Below are 26,264 nucleotides of genomic sequence, written 5' to 3' on the forward strand. Positions count from 1 at the left end.
ACTAAAGCTTACTGAATGCTTGTCTTGCAAACTTGTCTTTGGCTGGGTTTGATATATATCTGTGCATTGGGTAGCAGTTTAACCTCCCTCACACAGCAGTATTTTTAAGCTGGAATGCAGAGCCAATGCTGGAAGAGGGTCTGTTGTGTAGAAGACTGCTATGAGTTGGCATTCTCCCCGCAGAGAAGCTTGATAAACTGCCCTTTCTGTATTTAGCTTACGAGGTTCAGCGCCAGATTGCCCAACCAAACCACAGCTGTTTCTTTTTTCTGTATTTTATCTTCTCTTGGAAAAGCTGTTAACGTTACAGAAAATTTGCAAGAATCGTACAAAGAACTCCCATATACATTTAACTCAGAGCACCCAGAGACCTTTTTCAAGTTTCACAAATTGTCCCAGAGATAGCACTTGTAGTGATTCAGGATGAACGTTGTACCCAGTCGTCATGTCTTCCTAACCTCCCTCGATCTGGAACAGTGCTTTAATCTTTCCTTGACTTCAGTGACATTGATATGTTGAAGGCAAGCATTTTATAGACTGTTTCTTAATGTGGGTTTGTCTGATATTTTCTCGTGATTGCAGATATATATATATAAATATATATAAATGTATATAGATTTAGATATATATAATATCACAGAAATGATACTGTGTTTTTTCCATTGCCTTCCTATCAGGTATCAACATTATTGATATTCCCCATTTTGGTGGTGTTGAATTTGATTGCTTGATTGGGATGATGTTTGCCACAGTTGATCTGCTTTCACCCATAGGTTTTAGCATCCATTGAGGTTTCTTGCCTAAATTAATAGTTTACTCTAATGGATGTCATGTGATTTCTAATTCCATTATTCCTTCTGTATTTATGCCTTGCCATTCAACTTTAAGAAAATGATGTCCCTTTCTTATTTTTCTCCTCCTCCCCCTCTTCCTCCCTCTCCTTCCCCCCTCCCCCCTCCTCCTTTTCCTTCTCCTGTACTCTTTCCCTCTCCCTCTCTTTGAATTTTGTGGACTAATGGATTCCTATTGTCTTCAGTGGATTATAATCCATCAATATGACTATTTATTTTGATGTTTAGAATTTCCCAGTTTTGGCTACTGGGATCCCCTTCAGGCTGGCTTCTGCCCCATTATTCTTTGAGAACTTTGTTTCTTTTTGGCTCAAGGTAATCTAGGCTCATCTTGTTCTCTCACTGCCTTGGCTTTAGCTTTTATCTAAGGTGCCCTGATTTCTTTTGTGAAGAGTAATATTTAGGAACCAGATCTCACTGCTCCTAGCTTTCCTAAATAGTAAAATATATGTAGGTACACACACACTCATACAGACACACACATATTTTTTTAAACCTATTTCCTTTTTTTAAAATTAATTAATTAATTTATTTATTTATTTTCGGCTGCATTGGGTTGCTGTGCGCAGGCCTTCTCTAGTTGCGTAGAGTGGGGACTACTCTTCATTGCGGTGCGCGGGCTTCTCATTGCGGTGGCTTCTCTTGTTGCGGAGCATGGGCTCTAGGCGCGCGGGCTTCAGTAGTTGCAGCACGCAGGCTCAGTAGTTGTGGCTCGCGAACTCTAGAGCGCAGGCTCAGTAGCTGCGGCGCACAGGCTTAGTTACTCCACGGCCTGTGGGATCTTCCCGGACCAGGGCTCGAACCCATGTCCCCTGCATTGGCAGGCAGATTCTTAACCACTGCGCCACCAGAGAAGTCCCTACACATGTATTTATCTCAATATCAATGAGCTATCTATTAGAGAGAGAGAGAGATGGGTATATAACCGTAAATTCACAGCGCCTCCAATTCCAAATCAACACACAGAGTTTATGCTTGCTTTCTCCTTTCCATACTTGCACCTTCCTTTGTCAGCTGAGAAACCTGGCTCCCATTATACTCAATATGTTTTCTTATTTGCTCAGCCCCCCGACCCCCAGCATACAAATCTAACAAATCTACCATCCACACTGGGCTACTCTTCACTCTGACAGATTCCTGGCCTTGGCCCTGTCTGTCACCTGTCTGCCTTCCCACCAAGAAAGAGAGAGCTGGTTTGGGAAAGATATTTGTTTTTCTTTCTTTTAGGTTGGGTTTATAAAGCAGGAACTATAAGACCATTAGTTAATGTTGCTGACTCAAACCAGCTTTGTTTATGTCCACATTTGTGACTAGTATATCCATATCAAGATGAATTCATTTGGGTGTATTTTTAATATAAACCAATATGCAACACCCCTGTTTATGAAATTGGAAATCTGAAGATTGCTAGTATCTAGATGTATTGTTGAATTCCTTTAAATGGCATGTATAATAGCTTCCTTTTCTTAGGAGTAAAAATTGAAGGTAGTAAAGAGTAAAATTAAGGTTAGGCCATTGGGTATTGTCACATTCAAGTATTGTCTGTTAATAACTTTGTGACTAAGCTATCTGTCAGCTAAGGAGACATCACATACATTAACATGCTCAGTGTCCAGAGACATTTGGATGGAATTAAATTGTAGGGTAGTGGTTAATAAAACAATATTTAGAAGCGTCCAGGTTTAAGTACAGGTTAAGTATCTCCCAGCTTGTTACACAGGGCAAATTATTACACCTCTAGAAGCCTCAATTTATCCACAGCACCTAAATTACAGGTGTCTTAGTCTGTTCCAGCTGCTCTAACAGGAACACCATAGACTAGGTGGCTGAAGCAACAAACATTTATTTCTCATAGTGCTGGAGGCTGGGAAGTCCAAGATCGAAGTGCCAGTAGATTTGGTATCTGGTGAGCTCCTGCTTCCCGGTTCACAGATGACCATCTTTTCACTCTGTCCTCACATGGCAGAAGGGGCAAGGGAACTCTCCAAGGTCTGTTTTGTAATGGCACTAATCCCATGCATGAGGGCTCTATCCTCATGACCTAATCACCTCCCAAAGGCTCCACCTCCTAGTATCATCACAGTGGGGGTTAGGTTTCAACACATGAATTTTGGGAGGAAACAGATATTCAGTCCATAGCAACACAATTGTTGTGAAGTTTGAGTGATATGCCCCAGATAAAACACTAGGCATAGTACTTGGCATATAGTTAAGTGCACATAAACAGGAACTAGCTTTTATGTTAATTATTGGTGAAACCTAGACCTTTAGCTACTAGGACTCTTAGTAACAGACACTAGCACTAGCTTATTAGAACTCTAAATAAATTAAATGGTGTTTTTGCAATGCCCTATCTTACAGTTTCAGTAAGTGCTTATAACATGTTGACCATGTTGTAAATGCACAGTAAGATAGTCTGCACAGGATGATGTCTTCTAAATATTTTGAATCATTTTTTCCTTTTCCCAGTCAATATGAGAGGAATGCAATATCGGTTTACATGGGAACAGTGAATGATGCCACTGCAATATCTACCTTTTGGTTAGAGAACACTGTTGATTCTGAAGTCTTCGTAAATTGTTTTATGAATCAACACCAAAACCTGTTATTTTACTGGAATGAAGCATGCACAAAAATAGAGGACATGCTTAGAGCCTTCAGAGGTTAAAGTGAACTTCTTTGATCATTTGTATAAAAGTTAAATCTTTACCAGTTGCCTTTGATTGCCCCTCTGGAGACTGGAGTTAAACTCTGATTCCACTTTAACAAATAATGAGGTAGAAATCCTGGAGAAATCAATGTCTTGTAACATATATAGAGCAGGGGATCTGGACCCATTTACATGTGAATACAAACCAAAGATAATTTCTGAGATCTTTTTATAATTATTTGAAGTTTAACCTCACCATGTGCCTTCCCTTGATCAATCTGTTGCCCTATCATTTCTAATGTAGGTAACTCAGATAGGGAACACTGTGAAACATATACCAAAGAACTTGAAAATATGGTATAAATAAGATTTTCTCTTGTGACCTAAACTAAAAAAAAAAAAAAAAAAAAATTAAAGAATAAATCAGCCAGAAACGTTCACTGCCACATTAAAAAATAAAGTAAAACAAAGGTTTCTAAGACCAAAGTTTGAATACTTTTTTATCAGAGTGTGGGGACTTAGCCAATGGAATTGAGTACTAGGTTTCATACATTGAGAAAGATAGCCATACACTGAGAAATATTTTTTAAGATCTGTATATTTGCAGCAAAGAAAAAACTCTACTCCCAAAACACATTCTGAATATTCTCTTGCTCCATAGAGATTTTCCTAGAGGGAGATGCTCTGCATCTTTATAACTAACATGGCTACAAGTATTCTGGTTCCTGTAATTGCTCTGGTCTTGTTCTAGTAAAAATCAGTTGGCATTGGGCTTTAGACAGCTCTCCCAGTGAACTACTTTATGTGACTCAGCATCTGAGAAACTGGTCTGTGAATTGAGCCTGTATGACTGTAGCCCAACCCTGGCTCCCAGCCAGGTCACCCAGGCACCATGCCTCTCTGAGGCTTCTTGGCAAGCAGCCAGTAAGCTTTCCCTGGGGTGTCCTATCTCACTACATACTCTCCATTTAAACAGCTTCAGCAAGTAATAACAATCCTTAGAAAACTTCAGAGGAATTCTTTCCCCTCGTTCATGGACATTAGGCTAAGGAATAAGCCAGGGTGGTACAGTGGCTCACAAGAAAAGAGCCCAAGTGGAAGAATAGATGATAATGAACTTTAGAAGTGAGTGGGGAGGGGCAATAGACAGGGGACATAGGAGACCCTGGGGGCCAGAGAAGAAAAGAAATAGCCCAGAGAGCCGGATATATTCCCCACATTTTAACGTTGACCAGAATCCCACATGCCTCAGGAGAATGCCTTTCCGGGCCTTTAGTAGTAATAACACTTGAGCTCACAATTATTTTGCGAGGAACATATTTTTCTTTGCCTTTTACACATAAGCAAATTGAGGTTCAGAGAGGCTAAGTCACTTAGCAAGGTCACGTGAGTTAATAACTGTTTAGTGAGAGAGCTGTTTTACAACCAAATGCAAAGCATGCACCATTATACCATGCTTCCTTCTATATGCTTTACCCACCAATGACACTATTTTATGATCACTACTGATAAGATTTATTCATTCAGTTATCAAATATTTGCAGAGTGCAGCATATCTGCTAGACATGTGGCTAGGCATTGGGGTGCAATGATGAGCTTAAACATTGAGAATGGACTCTAGTTTGGAAGATGAACATTTATCAAATAATTACACAAATGTCATGTTACGAGAGTATGAAGTGCTCAAGATAAGTACAGGGAGAAATGAGTATTTGTAACTTGGGACTTCACCTGAAAATTAGGGATGGTTCTTTAAGAAAGAGTCACTTGAGCTGAGACTTGAAGGGAGAAATTTAATTGGATGTCGTGGGAAGGAAAATATTCAAGTAGAAAGGACCTGTTGAGGCCAGGAGCTATAGGATGTGGGTAGAAGATTCTTGTGACCACAGGGGAGAGAGAGAAGGGGAGTCCAGTGCAAGATGATACTGGAGAGGCAGACAGAGATCAGACCATGCAAAGCCTCTCAGGCTCCCTAAAGGTTTCATCCAGGGGCGCTATGAACAAGGACCAGGTTTGTTGAGAAAATATCACAAGTTCAGTTCTGTACAAGATGGGTTTGAGTTATCTCTGTGATAATCAAGAGGTAATGTCAATTAGACAGTTATGATTCACATCTGGAATTCAGAGAAAAGTTCTGGGTTAGAGTTTGAATTTGGACTTCATGTGTGGATAGGCCATCACTAATACAATAGGTATGTTTGAGATCGTCTGGAGAGACTGTACAATGCAAACTGGAAGAAGCTTAGGATATTGCTTTGAGGAACCCCCAACTTTTGCCCTTCTTTTTTACTACCGACAACCATGACATTTAATGATTGGGTAAAAGAGAACAAAGAGAAAAAAAGTAGCATCCAGAGAGAATGGGGAACAAACTGGAAATTTTTTATTATAGAAGCCAAGGAAGGAGATTTTCATGAAGGGAGGAATGGTCTGCTATTCTAAATGCTACCAAGATATCAAGGAAGGTGAAGACTAAAAATGTCTGTTGATTTTCACAACATTGAAATTTTTACTGGCCTTAATGGTATATCCTGTCATTTGAACAGCATGTCCTCTTCTGAATTTTTCTGTGCTCCTTATATTTAGTTTTAAGTTACAGTAAGCTAGGAATGTCTACCAGAAATCACTGGAGGTCAAGGCACAGCTTTGTATGAATTCTTGCATGGCTCTATCTTTCTTTTAATATGTCAATTCCTATATACATACATACATACAGCATATAGTTTTCCATGATTTATTAAAATCCTAATGAGCGTTTCAGAGTTTTTAGACCCATCAGATAAATAGAAAATGCTTCTGGCATCAATGATTGCACTTTATTTTCTCTCAAACAAAACCAGGATTTAGAATAAAAGTAACATATTAAGCGAAAATTGATTTAAAGATATACTGAACTTTTCTTTCACATATAAATATTCTCTTTAGATTTTTTTAAAGTAAGAAATGTTTAGTGATCACTTGCCATGGTCCAAACTCAGTACTAGGAATGGGACTCCAAGCAAATGAGATAACTATAAAAAACAAAGGCCAGTGTACAATGCTGTATTGTCTTGTCTCCTTCTTTCTCTTGTCGTTCACGCTGTGGACTTTCTAAAGATGTGGTGTTTTTGACCAAATATATGTAGATTTTGAAGCTGCATAAGGAAAGATAGTGCCTCTTAAAACGTTTGCCTGTGCATAAAAGGAAGAAGCAATGCATGAAGATTGGAATATCAAAACGTATGCAGTCCCTCTGTGGAGTGCTTTTTATTTGATTAGACCTACTCTTTACATGTTAATCACACACACAAATACATACCCATGAACATATATACACAACTATAAAACATATTATAAAAGGGGGTTGTCAGAATGAGAATTTGTTTTTGATTGACTTTAATTTTTCTGAAATCAAGACATCATAGTGGCATTTATTGCCCATAGCAAAGTCAATATTTATTTTACTTATACTTTGTGTTTTAGGATATATTTTATAGACTGTGCATGGAAAAAATAATTTTAGGGGTGTTTTCAGTGCTTTTATTATTCTCAGAAGAACACAGTTTAGCCAGACTTCCTCTAAGACAGCAAAAAAAAAAGAATCTTTTCAAGTCTTTTGCCCAAAAAAGTGCAGTCAATTATTGGTAATTACAAGCTTTCAAACTTACACAAGTCTAAGAAATCTGATTTAATACCTCACTACAACTTGGGTTGTATATGAAAAGTAAGGAAATTCTCCTGTAGACAGACAGCTTTGGAATGTCCCAGACATAAAGAAATGCTCACTTACCTTCATAGAAAACTTTTAATACATTGATTTCTTCTTGTACTAGAGAACTTTGATGAGTCGCTGGTGACAGCAATTGGTATTTCTGTCTTCTTGGTTAATTTCAGAGCACATTCAGAAAATGAAGGTACCTCTTTACCATCTGCCGATTCCTGTACCAGTCCTACTAAGATGGATTTATCATACAGTAAGACAGCTAAGCAGTGCCTAGAGGAGATATCCGGTAAGTGACCTGATTGGTGCGTAGGTCAAACTCAGAATTTTTATAATCTCTCCATAAGTCTTTTTACTGAATCATATTTATGCTATACTGTTTTCCCTTAGGCATAAATGGACTGTGTACATTTCATGCTTCAGAGATGCTTAGGTATTTGACTATTCTGCTTAGAATGGTCTCTTTGTTGCTCTGTAATGAATTCTGTAAAGAATGGTAGTGCTCTCGGAGGCTGAGATTTTAAGTCATGGTTGCCCTCAGTCTAGTTGAATACTATCAGAGAAGACCTGGAGAATCTTCTATTGTTAATAAGGCAGTTCTTGAATATATCTAGAGATTTAAAAAAATATTAATGATCAGATGGCAATGTAAAATTTCCAAGGCCTCCAACCCTGCTCTGTCTACAATTCTGTGTTATTTTGAACATTTCTACACAGTGGCTCCAAATGTGTGTTCTGGGAAAAATGTAGTTATGGAAATATTTCATTATATATATAATAATGTAAGAAAAATGACATATACATGCTCCAGACCCAATTTGTCCGATTCTCAGCTTTAGTCCACTATTTTTCCTAGGATCTGGATAAGCCTAGGCACATATGGAAGGCCTTTGGTATAATTTTATTATATATAGGTCCATATGGACCTATATAATATATAATATAGGAACTAAGTAGGCTCTTAACGTGATATACTGCTTCTAAAGGGAAAGACAGTTTAAGAGCATTTTATGTGTTTCCAAGTATAAGAATGCATGGCAGTAGAGGTATGTCTTTTGGTCCAATAAATCTCTGGCTCAGCCCTTGTATATTCCTAAGGAAAAAAACTAAAAGGACTATTTCAATTTTAAAAGTTACTGTAGTACTCCTAGAACTCAAAGTATTGCTCTGAAGCTCATGTGCGTAGCCATATCACAAATTTGGAGGTTAAGAAACTTCCTTACTTCAGCAGACTTGAAACACTTTGGCAAGCATTAGCAGTCACTGCAGTATCCATCAATGGATATTGACAACAATGACATCACAACATCCCAAGGGTTACTTTTGGAATTAACATCAGTGGTATCACAGGCTTCAGAGTTTTCATGTGGAGATTACAGTGGGCCAGTTCAGGGTAAAGGCAGAAATGGTAATGCCAAGGCATAGCCATAGGGATACTTGTAGATCTTTCAAGCACTTGGAGAAGGTGTTGGTTTTCCATAGCTCCAGATAGCCCCTTGGTGAATGATGATATGTATCTGTATTGTGACTAGATATTATTTAAACATAGTGTGGGACGTTTCACACATTTCTTTACTCATGCATGTCTTCAATTAGTATCAATATGCCTACAAAATACTAGAGCTCAAATCTGTAGGAGAAAATGCGTTTAAGTACACTTTGAATTCTAATTTTTATGTGCTTTTCACAAAGAAACCTTATTTTTCTGAAATTAGTATATCGCTTAGTATCTCTGATTGAATCGGTAACCCATGTTTGATCTTTTTTCCTCCAGTTTCTTATTCTTTTGACCATTTAATCATTTTTTATACTTCCAGTTAATATTTCCATTTATGTAAGTCACATCATTATGTTATACACCTTAAACTAATACACTGCTACATGCCAGTTATATCTCAATAAAACTGGAAAAAAACATTTTTAATTCCCATTTAATGTTCTGATTTTTTTTTTGTTCTGATTTTTAATAGAATATTTGAAAGTGAAAAATAAACTAGACTTTAACATAATATAATAGTCTGATGGATTTATTAGAAGGTATAATATTAATTTATGCCAATAAGTATTGATATAGAATCATAGATTTGAATCTATGATTTAGATAGGAATAAAAGAAAGAAAACAGCACATAAGTGCTGAAATCAGGCTTATCTGATTATGTCATTCCTACGATCATTTTTTAAAAATGAGTCTATAGTGAAGTACTGAAAATTTCTCTCAATGCAAACTTGAGATTTCATGAAAGAAAGATATTTATGATTAGAAAGCTATAAATTGAGTACCATAATTGGAGAAATGTAGATGAGAGTATACTGGTAGACCAGTGATGAGAGGATGACAGTCATAGGGAAGTAGGCCAGTGACAAGAGCAGAGCTGACATACCCTGGCCTTTCTTCTAATGATCTTGCCTTCTAATCCCTCCTTGAGCTACTTATTCTCCTGTCCGTACCCTACATCTGGGCACCGTCGGAATCTGCAGCTTCTCTATAATCTCGCTTCCATGCACCCCACTCTTGCTGATGATATCCTCCTATCCTTTCAATGCCCTTCCTTTCATTCTCTGACTCTGACACTGGTTCTACTAAGATTTCCAATTTATTGATCCCACCACCATTTACTTACCCTCTCCAAACTCTACATATCCTTTCTTCCTTCCTTAATCAGATGAATTCCTGTAGTGACTGAATGTGATTTTACTCTTACATATACCCTTTACTCCCTTACACCTCTTTCACTTCATTGTTCTCATTGGATGAAACCACGGACCTGGTAACATTCAGGTCTCCACCTAGTCCATACCAGCAATGAATGAACCTGGAGAAAAACACACCACGTGTTGATGTGATTCGCTTTACATTCATGACCACCAACTTCAAGTGAGTAGTTAATGCTGCCCGGCAATCATTCTGTATTTCTCTGGTGCATTTACTCTTTTTTTGTCATCTAAGAACTTGAGATTGTTCTTAGATGACAATTTTATACCTTATCTCTTCTTTTCAAAGCTACAGTGCCACTTCTCCCAGCCTTTCTCTTAACTGATGACCTTGATGTTGATGTCACTAAAAAAAATTTAAGCAGAACGAAAAGAATTTCACAAACCCCTGCCACCATATCTACCCATGTACAGCATTTTATACCTATTTACTTCACTTTTCCTTGGATTACTTTCTTTTCTACCTTATCTCCCTCTATACCAAACCACTCTGTTTAGCCCACAGGATGCTGCCATCTCTGCAATCTTAATTTAAAACAAAACAAAACAACTTTCCTTGACCCCTTCCACAGTTTTCTTTCTCTCTCTAATTTCTCTTGTTGCTACTATATTCTGGCTGCTAGGGAAACCACAAACCACATACACACTTGAATTTAATGCCACGCCTTAGACTAGCCCTTAGAATATTTCTTCGAAGACAGCATGAGATATGAGCAGGTAAGTGTTCTAGGAAGTAGAAAAAATTAATCCTGGCCTCTGCACTGCCATTATGTTGTTGTTTGCATTGTCCCTTAGTTCCCTTTTTTGTGAGGTGACTATAGTGATGCTTAGTAAACTCCGGATTATTGTGAGATACGGTTTTATTCTTCCATCCACCTTTTCAGTAATCATCGCCAGGTACGTTATAAATGCCAAGCATGCCAAGGATTGGGAAAACAAACATGACTAAGACATGAGTTCTCCTATGGGGGAATAAGAGACAAATAAACTTTAACACCACAAATAATTGAATTACTAGATTTATGGGAACAACTAACTTAACTGTAAAGATTTATACTGGGCTTAAAAGAAGATCACGCATGTGTATAGTAGAATTCTAATGGGTAAAGAAATCAGGACATAATATTTCAGGAAGAAACAACTTCAATGGAAGTAATTTGAAAAGAAGTTTTACTTGTTATTTTTGTCTGTTTCTTATTGTAAAACCGGGTACATTTGGGATTTTGGTAGCTCAGTGATTTTCAATGCCAGTGCTACTGTTGAAGCCTTATTGTTAAAGGTTGCTGTGGGGACCTCAGTGGGGAGTAAATCTGTCCTGTTCCCCAAGTGAAGTAGCCTAAATAATAGAGAACTCTGATGGAGTTAGTCTTGGCTGGATAAGATCCAGGTTTTGTGAATGTTTGAAGCCTATACAATTTGGAGGAGCCTGGAAATAATTTTAAAAATACAAAGTTACATTGGCTCAACCAAGTTAGAAGCTCTGTATATTAAACACCATTGGCTTCACAGATGACGTACCTTGATGTCCTGGTATAGTTTTGCCTGACCAGCATCCATTGCTGCATCTGCTAGTAACAGCCCCTTGGTTTTCTTTTGGGGAACCATAGCCCCATCAGTCTCTGTTCAGGTAGTTCAAATGAAATTGACCCAAGCAGATCCAATCAGAACAACCCATTCCGTTGACCACAGTGACTCTTTCAGGAGTGGACAACTGACCCAATTCAGTTCAATCAGAACCAATGAGAATCAGTCTCAGAACTTTTCCTGGCTGTTAGGAAAGAGACACTCCGTTTTTCCACTAGACCTGAAGCTAATCAGAAGAAAGCTTGGAGCTGCTGGCAGTTACCTTCACCCTCGAGTGAAACAGACATAGGGAAAACAGAACCTAAAGCAGAATATTAGCTCAAGGTCTTTGCAGAAAATGTCTGAGCCCCTGAACAAGCCACATCAGAGACTCTGTCTCCCTCCTTCCCTGCACCTTTCTGTTGTGTTACCCAGGGAAATCCCTTTTTGTACTTAAACAAATGTGAAAAGCATCCCTATTGCATGACCTGTGAGATGCATGACATGTAAAGTTCTATGATACTGTTAAGGAGCAAACTTGAATAGTTCACATTGAAAAGCAGATTTGTTAGGAGGCTTAGCTCTTTACATTTCCTCTCTGCAGTAACTCATTTGAATTTATAAGAACAATGTCTTCATGACTAAATGGTAGCAGAAGTTAAAAACGTAGTTAAATTGCGGTGTGAAGAAAAGTATCAGAAATGAGTTACACAATAAAATGGCATATGCTGGAGAAAACTCAAGACTTTTACAATTTGGAGACCTTTTATCCCTCCAAAGTCTTTATGTATCTCTCTCAAGTTTCCCATTATTTGTCATGTTCTTAGGGAGGAAACTGTGATATTTACCCAATCTGATGATGGTGGTTCTATTAATTATTACAGTCAGGTGATATGCATTATATAACTTGTGACAAAGATCAAGTGAGCTTCTTGCTTCCAGCCTGTCCTTAAGATTCATGCCATGACCTCAATATTACAAGTCCAGCTGAATTGATGGTTTAGATTTTACTGCTTTGGCTTGGGTTTTATTCTCTCATTCACTGACAAAAAGCAGTTGGCTTCAGAGACCATCCCTTTCATCAAGTGCCAAGAGATCCTGCCAAATGCAAAGTGAGCTTTGTTTTTCATTCCATTGGAATCATTCAGAAAGGTTTTAGATGTTTTTTAATACAGAGGTTCACACATGCCCCTTGTTTTGCATAAGACTGTCTACCAACATGTATAACATTTATTTAATCCACTTTTTAACCTTTAACCTTTTCAACACTGAAAAATGGTGATAGATGCCAGACTGAATCAGAATCAGTGAAGCCAATATGTCATTTGTAATAAAGTAATTAAATAATTGGATGAATTCAGGAAATCATTTTAGAAGTAAGAATTTAAATTGAACAGAGAGATAAACTAATGGCTACGTGTGTTTTTTTCTGACTTCCCAGACTTTGTATTGAATAATGGGAAATATTTGGTATTTAAGACATTTGTAAATGATCACTTATTTTGCCTTTTTCTTGGATGTTTATAAAGATTAAGATGATCAAGCTCAGGTCATTTTAAATCAGTTTAGATCTTTTACTTAAATAGCTACTTTGTAATTATGTTTACTAAAGAGCTCAAAAGCATTCCTTTTCAGAACGTTATAGTAGCTCTACTTTATGTGAGGTCTTGGCTAAGTTAGAGCGATTCACATTTTCAGTATTGATTGGGCGTGTTTGTCTCGTACACCGAGGCTTCCTCCTCCACCTTGGGTAACATACATTTCTGAGCCTGCGCTCTGGAGCCCGCGAGCCACAACTGCTGAAGCCCGCGCGCCTAGAGCCTGTGCTCCACAGCAAGGGAAGCCACGGCAATGAGAAACCCGTGCACCACAATGAAGAGTAGCCCCCGTTCGCCGCAACTAGAGAAAGCCTGCGCGCATCAACAAAGACCCAACACAGCCAAAAATAAAATAAATAAATAATCTATTTTAAAAAAATAAATAAATAAACGATTGAATACAAGTAAGTATAAATACACCCATGTATGAATGTACACCCAAAAGCAAGCAGAGATAACTGCCTCTAGAGAAGCAATAATTGGGTTCCCTGCTGTTGTTCAAGGTAAACTTAAGGACCCATGTAGTTGTTCCCAGGGGAAAAACTACTATAACTACAAGTTGACAATATCTTTAAACAAAGAAACAAGCAAAAATGCCCTTTTGGTGCTTTTCTGTGTTCGGGTTATATCTTCAAAATAGCCAGCCCCTTGCTGCTGTCTCTACTGGACTTAGTCCCTTCCTAAATTCACCCCTGCAGGTGTGTTATACTTTTTGCCCCACTGAATCAGAGTGGGCCATGTGATTTCATTTGACCAATGACATGTGAGTGGAAAAATGACATGGGCCATTCTTGAGCAGAAGCTTAGATTTCTTGCCTCTTTTTCCCTCTATCATGATATCAACATATCCTAGACTGAAGTTGCTCTTTCAATATGGGTCTTTGTATAAAGGGTACCTGGATCAGAGCTGCAGCCAACATAGAGTAGACATTAATGTGAGCAAAGTGCATCTTTGTTTCTGTAAGCCGCTGAAATTTCTAAATCATTTGTAAATACAATATAATGTAGTCCAAGCCAGAATTTCTCAACCTTGGAACTATCAACATGTAGTCTGCATGATTCTTTGGGGAGTGGGGTTCCCATCATTATAGGGTGTATAGCAGTATCATTGGCTTCTACTCTCAGATGTCAGAGGCACCACACCCCCCCCCCCCTTTGTGACAACCAAAACTATCTCCTGATACTGCTGAATGTCCCCTCGGGAGGACCCAGTTGAAAACCACTAGTCTCTAGTCTCACCCTAGAAGTTCTCAAAGTGGGGTTCGAGAGCTAGCAGTATCTATATCACCTGGGAATGTGTTAGAGATGCAGAGCCTCAAGCTCCTTTCAGACCGACTGAATGAGTAGAGGTGGGGCTGGGGCCCAGCAGGCTACGTTGTATTAAACCCTCGGAGAGGTTCTGAACATTCAAGTTTGAGAACCAGTGGTCTAAGCTGACTGGTACACAAGTATCCTTGTATAAGGAGAGGGCATCATTATTGCTTTCACTTATAATGCTCAAGTTTAACTTTTGATGCCTAAAGCATAAGAATTCCATTCTTTGTGAATCTGTAAGACTTTAGTGGATGCTACATGTGTCCTTTAGTGTAATACATATCAAACACATGAAAGTTTCATAACCTTAACAAATTTACTCTAGTCTTCTAATCTGCTGATTTACCAGATCACAGTAACTCCAAATGAAGAAAAAATCCAAAGTGGGGTAGCATTTTGATCTTTTGAAAAACACTTTATAAAATGATGTTTTTAGAAGGATAATTGTCAGTTCCTATGATTCAGCCTTTGTACCCTCGTTTTATTTAAGCACATTTTATATAAACATAATTTATTTGTGAAGAATGAAGAATTGAGAATCAGTATTCATAATTCACAGGTTTGTTTAATTGCAAAAATTTTTATCACAAACGATTGCCCTTCTTTCCGTCTAATCCCCTTTTACCTACACCCTTGAGCTTGAGCATAAGGAATAATTAACTTTGCAAAGTAAGTTGTTACCATGTGTAAAGGTATAGGCAGTGTACATTATAATGCTAATTTACATAGTTAAGAGACTGAGCGTTCCCCCTTAGCTGAAGTTAGCAACAGGAGGTGAAAAATCAGAATTAATGTGATGATATTAGCTCAGAAAATGCTAGGGAATTATATCAATTTGAATGACACAAATATTTTCATCTGTTTCTCCATGCTGCCCCCTTTTAGTGAGGAATGTTTATGGGCAGAAAAATCTGAAAAGCTTTTCCTCGATGCTCTTCTCATTAGCTCTCAGTGGTTCATGGTCTCTACTATACCTGATAAGTGTTTTAAAAGTTTTCCTAAAATCAGAATTTCAGGATGGTAATTATAACCAGTACAAGATAAATATAAGAAACTTACCCTTTAGGTTTTCTGCTTTTTATCAAAATATTAAAGAGCTGATTATACAGTAATAGGTTTATGGAATAGACTAAGAAAAATGCTCTATGTCAGAAAACATAATATACATTTTATGGTTTTTGTCACATCATTATCTTCAACACACTTGGCCATCAACTTTCAATTATACGCTTTGAGTGAAAATATTCTTTCTCAAAAAGAAAAAAGAAAAAAAACCTTTTGAGGGTTTTTTTGGTGCTATTTTTGTATAGGAATAAATCTTGATTTTTATTGTCAGATTAGGATTGTACTAAATATCTTCAGAATAAAAAGCCCTTGGATTTGTTCTTTAAAAGAGGAGGTGAAGTCTTTCCCTTTAAAACATTATCTGTCTGCCGGTGGAGAGTGCCATGCTCCGTTTTTTAGGTCCTTTACACTCTTGAATTTGATTTGTGCTTTTACAGCACAAATCCCAACATTCAGAAGACAGATCTGCCTGCTTCAGCTGCCTGCAGCTCTAGAGAATTAGTCTGTCATTCTCAGTGTCGTGGAGTGTGTGTTATGTATGTGAGTGAGTGTGTATGTAGTGTGTGTGTGTGTGTGTGTGTGTCTCTCCGTATCTGAGGCGGGGTAGCCGAGAGTGATTTAAACATGCATAGGGTTAATCGTGTAGCATCTCATTCAGGCTTGGCTTTGAAACCTGTGGCATGCTAGGCTGGACAGCCGCTTCTGTGCCTCTGTTTTAATTTAGCAGGATGTTTGCTGCCATGGCAGCCAGCAGCAGCCACTGCAGCAAGGAAGAGCCATAGATCTGAGAATGCAGGTGGAATACTAAAACACGAGAGGCGCGTGCAGGGCTGGCTTCAGTGCTTAATCTGCTCTTACGGGGCTCTGACGTGGAGGCTCTACATGCTGCACCTTGTCAGTTCCTCTAGAGTAAAGGGCTGCAGGCCCAGATAGATCCGTGAAGGGCTGGTGAGAGGCAGGGAAAAAAAGCAAAGCCAGAGACATCGCTGGTGCTTCACTACCTCACGTTTGGGAATACAGAAGCGATAGAGGGAAATGTGGACCCATCGCCCTGCTGAGACACGTGATTGGATAAAGACTGGAAAACGTAGTTGGCTTCCCGTGCTACTTTTCAGCTGGAGCCGTGTCTTTGATGAACTCTTTTCTGCTTCCGATATATACAAGCAAAATGTTTGTAAGTACTGCTGATGAGGGGCATGACATGGCAAGCTGAATTGTGGGCAACTCATTGATTGTACTATAGCTCTAGAATCTAACGTGGATGTTTGAGCCTTGCCTGAGCTTTTATTGAAGTGCAAGTGTTAATTAAAACCAAAAGGGCCAGTTGGCATCTCAGTGCAGAAAAGACAATATGAAGTCCAATTGAAAGAGAAGAAGCCGGTAAGGAGAGTCATGCAGCGGCCGGCTGAACTCTCTGTGTTTCAGAGCAAAGTAAGGCCAAAGGGAGCTGGCCTTCAGAAGCAAAAGTCTCTGACCAATCTGTCCCTCACCAGTGAGGGGGAGAGGCGACCCACTGTGCGCATTTCCAACTGGTTTGGAAATGCCGCCAAGGCCAGCCAGAGGGAATCCAGCTACGCAGAGAGGCGCTCGCTGTCTAGATTCTTGTCAAGGTCCGTGCAGTCCCTGTACCACACCAGTGGCCCGGGGGCCTGGAACCTGCTGCCCGCCAGCGGTGCAGGCACGGAGAGCTTAGAAGAGTGGTCTTCCAGAAAATTCTTAGAAGGTGAGAGTGATGAAGACAGCCGGTCCGAAGAGGAAAATGTGTCCCCCAGGCCTGGCAGCACCGGCAGGGGCTGGGCCGAAGAGGAGGGAGAAAGCTGCCTGCGGGAAGGCACAGCTCTTCTGGACGAGGATGTGATCCTGACAATGCTTGGCGACCTGGAACAGGCCCTTTACACTGACTTGTTAGGTAAGTCGGGTCTGCTCCTAAAAAGGAGGATGGAATTTTCAGAAGCTGCCTCTTTGCATAAGCCAAATAGCTTCTGTTCTTCTGACTGATGTTTTCGAAACCGTAGTTACTCAAAACAATTTTAAATTCCTTGTCTCTTGAAATGATTGTCTTCAGAAAGCTGAACTGTGAGAACTCGTTGTAAAGTGTATATGGAGAAAGTAAATAGCAACCACCCGCCCTGGGTATTATTGGCCTGGAGTCTAGTACACTCTAGACATCCATAAGTAAGTGTTAGCATTTTAAAACTCCAAATTTGTTTTTTACTTAGTCATTAACCGGGCCTATTTATTCAACTTCCCTCAAGGTGACCTCACCACAGATTTGGAATGAAGAATGAAGGACCTCGTGGGTAAATTTTTTGTATAGTCAAGTTTCTTCTGCTGCCTCAGTGGTGTCTGAATAGATGGCCTTGTTTGTACTTCGGTGACACGTACCGTACATTCTAGTTATACTTGAAATGTAGAGGCCTCTTCTGACAGCTTTACTCACTTACTTTTTTTTGAAGTGTTTGGCAAAAAATACTTCTGAGTGTGCACATTATAACTATTTAAATTACTATGTAGATGAGTGTGAACTGATACTTTACAAAGTAGGCCTGTTTGATGACATGATTCTTAGGAGTAACTTCTGATAATAATCTTTAATTAATTAGATATGATAATGTCTGAAGTAATTCTTCAGTTTTGCCACCTGCCTGAATAGCTAAACTGTATACGTTTTAATTGTTATATCTAAGTTCAGCGCTCTACTGTAGCATATTTATATCATATGGTGCCTTCTTCAAAAAGTCATAAGCATTAAACCATTGACCACATCCTCTTTTATGTCAGTGTGTATTTCCACAAAGGACTTCATATAGGACTCATTAAATTTGAAAGAATTAAACCAGACCAGTGATCCCTTTGTTTCTGATTCATACAACTGAAGCCAAATATAGGTTTGTTTTTATTCTCTATGTAGACTCTCCTGTTACAAGAGGTTTTATGAGATTTTCTGGAATCTTAGTGAACCAGCTTTAGAAGAAGAAAGCTTAGAGAGACAGCAGAGGTGAATATCGCTCAATTTTTCTTGTTAGTTTAGCTTTAAAAGAGTAATGTTTCCACAGTTGCGGGAATAGTGATTTCTGAATCTGAATACACCAGGTGCTCAGACACTGAAGATTTACTTCTTCACCATTGTGTGATTTCCGTGATGAACTGCTTCTCATAAAAAAAAAAAAAAAAAAAAAAAAACCCTGCATGCAGTACAAAGGCAAGAGGGGGAGTCTTAATCCTTAAGAATCTTTTTTCGTTTCTTGATCCTCTGAAACGGTAGAATCAAATAATATTTGTCTTTTGCCTTGAAAATGGTGGCATTTATCTTGTTCTAAGTACCTCTTATGTAAGTATTTTCAAAGATATGACCAAAGTAAAGTCCCCTGAAAGCATGTGTTGGTTGTTCTGTTAAATTATAGCATGCTGTGGCTGGGTGTGTATAGGACATATGCCTTTTTGTACATAAATAACTTGGAGCATTACTGTCAGAGGGTCATCTCTCAATAGGTGTCTGTGTATTCCATGGTTTTTAAACTGAGCATCTGCTAATTTATTTATGGGATTATTCTCCTTAGGGCTTTTTTCTCCCCCAGCATATGCCAGTATTCAAAGATGCAAATGAGAAAGTCAAAGGAAGAGTTTATTCAAATAGCTCTGATATGAATAATCATATCAGGATAATGAAGCATTGCAATGCAATTCCCTAAATAATGATGCATGTTAAGTTGGTAAATATATCCAAGCCCACAGCACACAAGAATTGCAGGATTTCTGCTACGTGCTTGACTAGGTTCTGCTTCTGACTCAAAATGGCTTCTTCCAAGTTAGTTTTTAGGCAGAGTTCCCTGAGTTCAACTCTTTATTCTTGGATATCCTAAATAAATCAGACAGACTAGGGTCTGTGCTATAACTATATAGGAGAATATTTAAAAGGTAGTGGTAAAGCTGTTAGCCATATTTTGCTATTTTTCCCCCAAAGTGTCTGGTTTAACCTGATGAGTTGAAAAATTTTCTATCCAACTCACCTTTGGGGTCATCCACAAAATTAGGGTGATTTCTCCAAATAAATCAGGCAGCTGTACTCTAAAAAATAACATTTGTAATATAGCTGGTGTAGAGGACATAATTCTCTGTGAATCAGGTTCATTCATATGTAATTTGATTTCCTCCTAAAAGATGACAAAGGCTGGCAGTGTTCATTACAATGTGTGTAATTAATGCTTGAAAAGTAAGGGCAGGACCACACAGATTAAATGGTCCGTCTGCTATTAAGTAAAAACGCAAAAGCACCGAACTGACCCTGTTACTCTGTCCTAATAGAAGAGATGTTACAAGCAAAGAGAAAGTAGTTTGCACTAATGTTAAAAACTCAAAGCAGATTGCAGAATATGCCATTCTGGAAAATGTGTGTAAGCCCTTACTATTTTGTCTGACAGGAGGCTTCTTTCAGGAATAATAGCTGGCTTTGAGATTATAAAAGTGAAAGGGGATACATTTTTGTGACTAAATTTCTCATGTGCATTTTTCTGCTAACTTTTATTTGTTCCTAAATATTTAATGGTATTTGCGCTTTTACATTTGGCTTTTTCACAGTTGTGATTCCCTCCCTGCCCCCATTTCTCTAGACATCATTTGGATACAAATTTACAGGATAGTTCAGGCTTGTGCAATACTTAGGGGGGTTGTAAGTGCATTTAACTTTATCTTGCCTTTCATGGGTCATTGAGAACATTTGCTGCAAGAAATTTTGATTTGGTTATTATCTTTCCTGACATGAATGAGGCAGCAATTATGTTTTGCTCAGTAAGTGTTGGGAGGAAAAGGTCCATTTGTCTGATTGTCATGAGTGGTGCAGTGTCATGAGTAGATGTCATGAGGACAAAAAGCAATGGAGAGAGAGAGAGGTAATGGTTCTGAAATATGAGGGAAGCTGTATAAACAATGGATTCAACTGGAAGAATCCAAGGATCTAAGATGCCTGTTGGATTGGAAGAAGGAAATTTAAAAGGAGATAAAGAAGGTGTTAAAAAATACTGAGTGAAATGGAATGTCTGAAAATACACTGTTCTTAAAGTTTACGTAAAAAAGATATTGAAAGTAATTCAAATATCAGTGTTACTAATATTATGCAATTGGGAAGTAGTTGAGGTGCAGCTTGATTACAAAGTCAAAGTTCTCCCCAAGGGAAGGGGCTAGGAGATGGGAGATAGGGAACTTGTAATGGTGTATTTTTGACACTTGTGTAAGGGCAATGACTTGCCTTCCTTACTCCCTCCAATAAAAGTCATCTCAGCACTTTCTCCTTTAAGACTTTTCTCTTACCATCACTTAGAATCTTAGGCTTCTCTACTGTGTGAAATCTTAGATAAACTACTGAATATTAGCGTTAATGTGTCTCCAGTTTGGTCTCATCCTTCACTGTTACTTTTGCCCTTTTTAAGTAAAATATCTTCTTCACCCCTGCCTTTCCTTTGACTGTAATGATATTTTTTTCTGCCCTTCAAGATTTTCCTTACAAAGCCTTCTTTTTCTTTCAGCATACTGCCAGATTGTTTGGAAATAAGAGGTAGACTTCTTTCTAGCCATTTCTCAAATATGCTCTGTTATATTTATGAGGAGAAGGATGGGAAGAATTTCCAGAGAAAATATAATTAGAGTCTTAAGGGTTATTAACAGTTCTGAATTTTAAAATAATGTTAATCTATGAGGTTAGAAATTGTATGACTTGAATTAGGGTTAGAAAAGTTTATGCCATGTGCGTGAGGGTACAACATACTCTTATTTCTTTTTTTAAATTTTTTTTTTATTGAAGTATAGTTGATTTACAACGTTGTGTTAATTTCAGGTGTACAGCAAAGTGATTCAGTTATACACACACACACACACATATATATTCTTTCCAGATCATTTTCCCATTATAGGTTATTACTAAATATTGAGTATAGTTCCCTGTGCTATACAGTAAGTCCTTGTTGTTTATCTATTTTATATATAGTAACGTGTTTATATTACTCCCTCCTCTGCCACCTTTCCCCTTTGGTGACCATAAGTTTGTTTTCTCTGTCTGTGAGTCTGTTTCTGTTATGTAAATAAGTTCATTTGTATCATTTTTTTAGATTCCACCTATAAGTGATAGCATATGATATTTGTCTTTCTCTGTCTGACCTACTTCACTTAGTATGATAATCTCTAGGTCCATCCATGTTGCTACAGATGGCATTATTTCATTCTTTTTTATGGCTGAGTAATATTCCGTGTGTGTGTGTGTGTGTGTGTGTGTGTGTGTACACACAGGGAAGTTAAGGAAGTTTTTCAGTACTTTATAAATCTGAAATAATAATACAGTTATTAAGCATATTTCAATCATTCAAATAATTGGTAAATTAAAAGGAAGAGATTTGCAGACTGGCAGCAGAGTGGTGGTTGTTTTGGCAACCATTCAGGATGAAGGATAATGAACAGTGTAGTAATGTTTGGCTGAAGAAGAAATTAGCATTTGTCTTTCTGAGTGGCTGCCATGGTAAAGTGATATAAAATTATTCATTTGGTTTCAGAGCCATTGAGACCCCTGGGTGGAAGTTAAATGGGGACAAATCATTACTCGTCCTCAGAATTGTTTTTATAATGAGACCTAATTGGCCTAATATTGGAAAGAGTCACCTCTTACTGGAGAGGAGGAAGCCTTTCCGATCTTGGAGGTTTTAGGCAGAGACCCATGGCCACCTCGTTAATGACACAAAGAGTTTTCCCTCATTGGCTGAGAGGTGAGCCAAGACAATCTCTGAAGTCCCCACCAACTCTAAGATTCTATTATAGATGTTAAATGTGTGCATTTGTTGTGTGTGTTTTTTTTAACCTGGCATGAATACTGTGGAAGAAAAATGAACAGGTTGAATATCTACCTGTATTCTTAAAACCGATGGTAGATATGCATCTTGACTTGTCTATGTGACAGTTTTCATACTGGAATTTAATACATGCCATTTTCTACCTTCACTTTTCCTTCTTTTTTTCTTTTCCTTCCATCCCTTCTGCATTCCTTTCCCTTCCCTACCATCCCCTCCTTTGCCATCCTCTTCCTTTCTTTCTTTCCTATACCTTCTCGCCCCTTAATCCATTCATTCCCCTTCCTTCCTTCCCTTGTTTTATTCCTTCTTTCTTTTTATTTAAAATTCCTCATCATTGGACATCCTCCTGAGTCCAAATTGAACAGAATTAAGACTATGTTTCCTCTCCTTCCTTTCCATATTGTCCTTATTATCCAGATTCACCAATTTCAATGGCCACTGGCCTGGGAATTATTACATGGCCATAAACAAAATGGTTTAATGGCACCTCTGCCCCCAAATGACAGATAGAGGTTGAACAAGGCCAACAGTTGTCACCCTGGCAGAGCTGTTTATTTTATGTGTAGACTTATTACTGGATTAGATGCCTAAGACTTTACTGGCACTCTGGTGTCACATGTGGATATTTTGGTTCCCTGTAGAAAGTGGAGAAATAATTAAAAATAAAGCTATCCAATTCTTGGATCTTGGTTCTTGAGTCTAATAAAATAAAAGACTTAAAAAGATATTGCTTCTATGAGAAAAGGCCTCTGTCTGATTCCCCAGAGTATAAATGTATACTTGCTACATAAGTCAAGTTTATCTCAGCTATTCTGAGCACACTTTGAAATAGGTGATTATGAAAGTAATTAGGATCCAAATAGTTTCAGATTTTTAAATTAAGCTTAGAAACATGGAGCACTGTACAGTATATTTCCAAATGACTCTCTCATTTTGCGATGATTAAGTTCATAGACCTACGGAATACTATTGTATTATCGCCACTTCAAATTATTACTTGTAACATTACATTTGTTTCTATTCACATTTTATTTGTAGAAAAAAAATTATAATTTCAGATAATAATAGTCATTTGGAATTTTCTACCTATTATTTTACCTTTGTGAAAAGGAACTCATATCTATGTCTATATCTATAAATAATTATTCAAATTATTCACAGGACAGTAAATGGCATGAAGAACAAATTTATTATTATGTTACTTTTCTAGGTGAAGACCCTGAAACAAGAAGAATGAGAACAGTTAAAAACATAGCAGATTTGAGGCAGAATTTAGAAGAGACTATGTCCAGTCTTCGTGGGACCCAGATAAGTCACAGGTCTTCTTCAATTCTGCCTATTTTGGGGCCAATAAAGAAAAAATTACAATTAAGCATTTAACTTCTTGTAATGACAAAGAAGGAATTTTAGTTTTCCTTTACTATTTTCTCACTTAAATTTTTTTTTAAATTTTTATTTATTTATTTATTTATGGCTGTGTTGGGTCTTCATTTCTGTGTGAGGGCTTTCTCTAGTTGTGGCAAGTGGGGGCCACTCTTCATCACGGTGCACGGGCCTCTCATTATCGCGGCCTCTCTTGTTGCGGAGGACAGGCTCCAGACGCGCAGGCTCAGTAGTTGTGGCTCACGGGCCTAGTTGCTCCGCGGCATGTGGGATCTTCCCAGACCAGGGCTCGAACCCGTGTCCCCTGCATTGGCAGGCAGATTCTCAACCACTGCACCACCAGGGAAGCCCCACTTAAATTTTATATGACAGTCAACTGGTGACTTCTCAGCCCTACCCAGTGATGTTTTTCTCCTATCCATCTCTTCTTCAATATAATTTCCCATTTAAACTGAATTAGCTACTGAAACTACCACCATCACTGCTAAATGGCTTTTCATGCCTGCCTCAAATAACAATGGTGGAAGTTGTAATTAAAATGCATCTGAGGAGAGGTGGTAGAGAGTCTTTCAAACATAATTGTAGTTAACTTCCAGGAAAGTTCTGGGAAGGCTACAATGGGTTAAATTAAGGGTTGGTTGAGAATGTGAAACAATATTTTGTTTTATCTAAAATGTAATGATGGCGTTTCCTTTGAAAGCAAACAATCTGTGATGAATGCCCCTTCCTACATTTTGATACCTGCAGAGGTGTTTAGAGTCTCAAAATGAATGTATAATTTGACTTTCATGAAAATGGACATACTTCTAAGAAATGACTCTCAACTGTAGGTGTTCCTGTCTTCATGCATTCTGGGTCCATGGCCCCAGGTGAACCAGAATACAGTGATTTCTCTATTTTATTTGACAGCACCCTGGAGACAACATTTGACAGCACTGTGACGACGGAAGTGAATGGCAGGACCATACCCAACTTGACAGGTCGACCCACTCCCATGACCTGGAGGTTGGGCCAGGCATGTCCTAGACTTCAGGCTGGAGATGCTCCCTCCCTGGGTGCTGGCTACCCTCGCAGCAGTACCAGTCGTTTCATCCACACAGACCCCTCAAGGTTCATGTACACTACGCCTCTCCGTCGAGCTGCTGTCTCTCGGCTGGGAAACATGTCACAGATTGACATGAGTGAGAAAGCAAGCAGTGACCTGGACATGTCTTCTGAAGTCGATGTTGGTGGATATATGAGTGATGGTGATATCCTTGGGAAAAGTCTCAGGGCCGATGACATCAACAGTGGGTAAGTGGCCCTGGGCCCCGGTCTCTAACAGAATTGTGTAAAGAGAGGTGGTCTACTACAATGCAGTAGCTGTAGGAAGGGGGTATAGGTTAGTTAATAAAGTCATTAGAAAATGTGAGAAATCTAAGGTTATTTGGGGGTATTTCAGCCTTCTCTTCTAATTATTCATGAACAGTAAAATGTCCAAAATTTCTATAAAGTCTTTTCATTATAACCCATTAACTTTTTCTATGGTTAGTTCAGAGAAACACATGTGCCCTGTGTTTTTCAGAGTGATTTTCACATGCTTCTTAAATAACAGATTTTGTAGTGAAGGACGTGGGAAGGAGACAGGAGGAGTTTTGCTGAGCTGCTTGATTCATTTTTTGGCTTGCCAAAGTTGCCTGTAACTGCTTTGAGGAACACAGATTTTCTAGCATTCTTCAATTATACACCTCCGATCTAACTTGAGAGAAAATCATTTTAGATTTGAAAATTTCAATCTATTTATTCTCTTTTGATGGCATCAGATTCTTTTATGTTAACCCCTGTTTTCCTTCTGTTTTCTATTACATTCCAAAAAAGAGTTGTGATTATAAAACTCTCGAAAGCATTTTGGCAATTTGGAATATTTAGTTCAATCTGAGGATGAGCCCCAGTGGAGGAAATAGGATATTCTATTAAAACTACTTCTATTAATAACTGTAGTTGACACTTTGAAAATTTATTACCTACTTCACTCTTTTTTAAGTGCTTTAGGGACATTAATTCATTTAACCCCCTCCCCACCACCAACCCTTATGAGGTAAGTATTTTTATACCTGTTTTACAGATAAGGAAACTGATCCCACTTGGCCCCAACTGTATTAAAGCTAAGCAAAGACTAGACTTGCATTAGGACTCAGATACATCTGACTTCAAAACCTAGGCTCTATAATAAAAGGAAAAGCTTCCCAATTAACTTTATCTATATTTTCCATGTGAGTCCAGGTTTTTACCTCTTCTTTGTCCTTATGCATCTGAGAGGACTGGTCTCAGAAATCGTTCTTCTGTACAAGTAACCTTTCCTGACTTCAGTCATGAAACGCTTGTTTGAATGGGAACAAAACCTTAAAAAGTACAAAAGAGCTTTTGATCAGACTTAACAGCTCTGCTTTGATATCCTGATACCCACCAGTTCATTCCTGGTGGCCACCTTCTCTGAATTTCTAAAGGTCTAGAACTAGGGAGACAGGTTATTGTTAATTAGGGTAGGAAGCAGTTGAGTTGCCACTGGAGTTGGAGTGTCTAAATTAAGTCTCTTTCTACCATTTGCTATCTG

General features: G+C 38.4%; 1 protein-coding gene across 11 annotated transcripts in view; it reads left to right on the forward strand.

The window, feature by feature from the left end:
• The window catches only part of NAV3 (neuron navigator 3), an 850,488-nt gene that overhangs the window by 666,734 nt on the left and 157,490 nt on the right, over window positions 1–26,264 (forward strand). For all 11 annotated transcript variants that reach the window (XR_011076027.1, XR_011076028.1, XM_068561371.1 and 8 more), the window contains 3 exons: window positions 7,375–7,490; window positions 23,499–23,607; window positions 24,581–24,964. Coding sequence is in view for 9 of the 11 variants with exons in the window: in XM_068561371.1 (XP_068417472.1) it covers window positions 7,375–7,490; window positions 23,499–23,607; window positions 24,581–24,964 (609 nt within the window). In the remaining 2 variants the exon portion in view is untranslated. The remainder of the gene's footprint in view (window positions 1–7,374; window positions 7,491–23,498; window positions 23,608–24,580; window positions 24,965–26,264) is intronic.

This window comes from Eschrichtius robustus, chromosome 13 (assembly GCF_028021215.1).
Source record: "Eschrichtius robustus isolate mEscRob2 chromosome 13, mEscRob2.pri, whole genome shotgun sequence".
NCBI lineage: Eukaryota > Metazoa > Chordata > Mammalia > Artiodactyla > Eschrichtiidae > Eschrichtius > Eschrichtius robustus.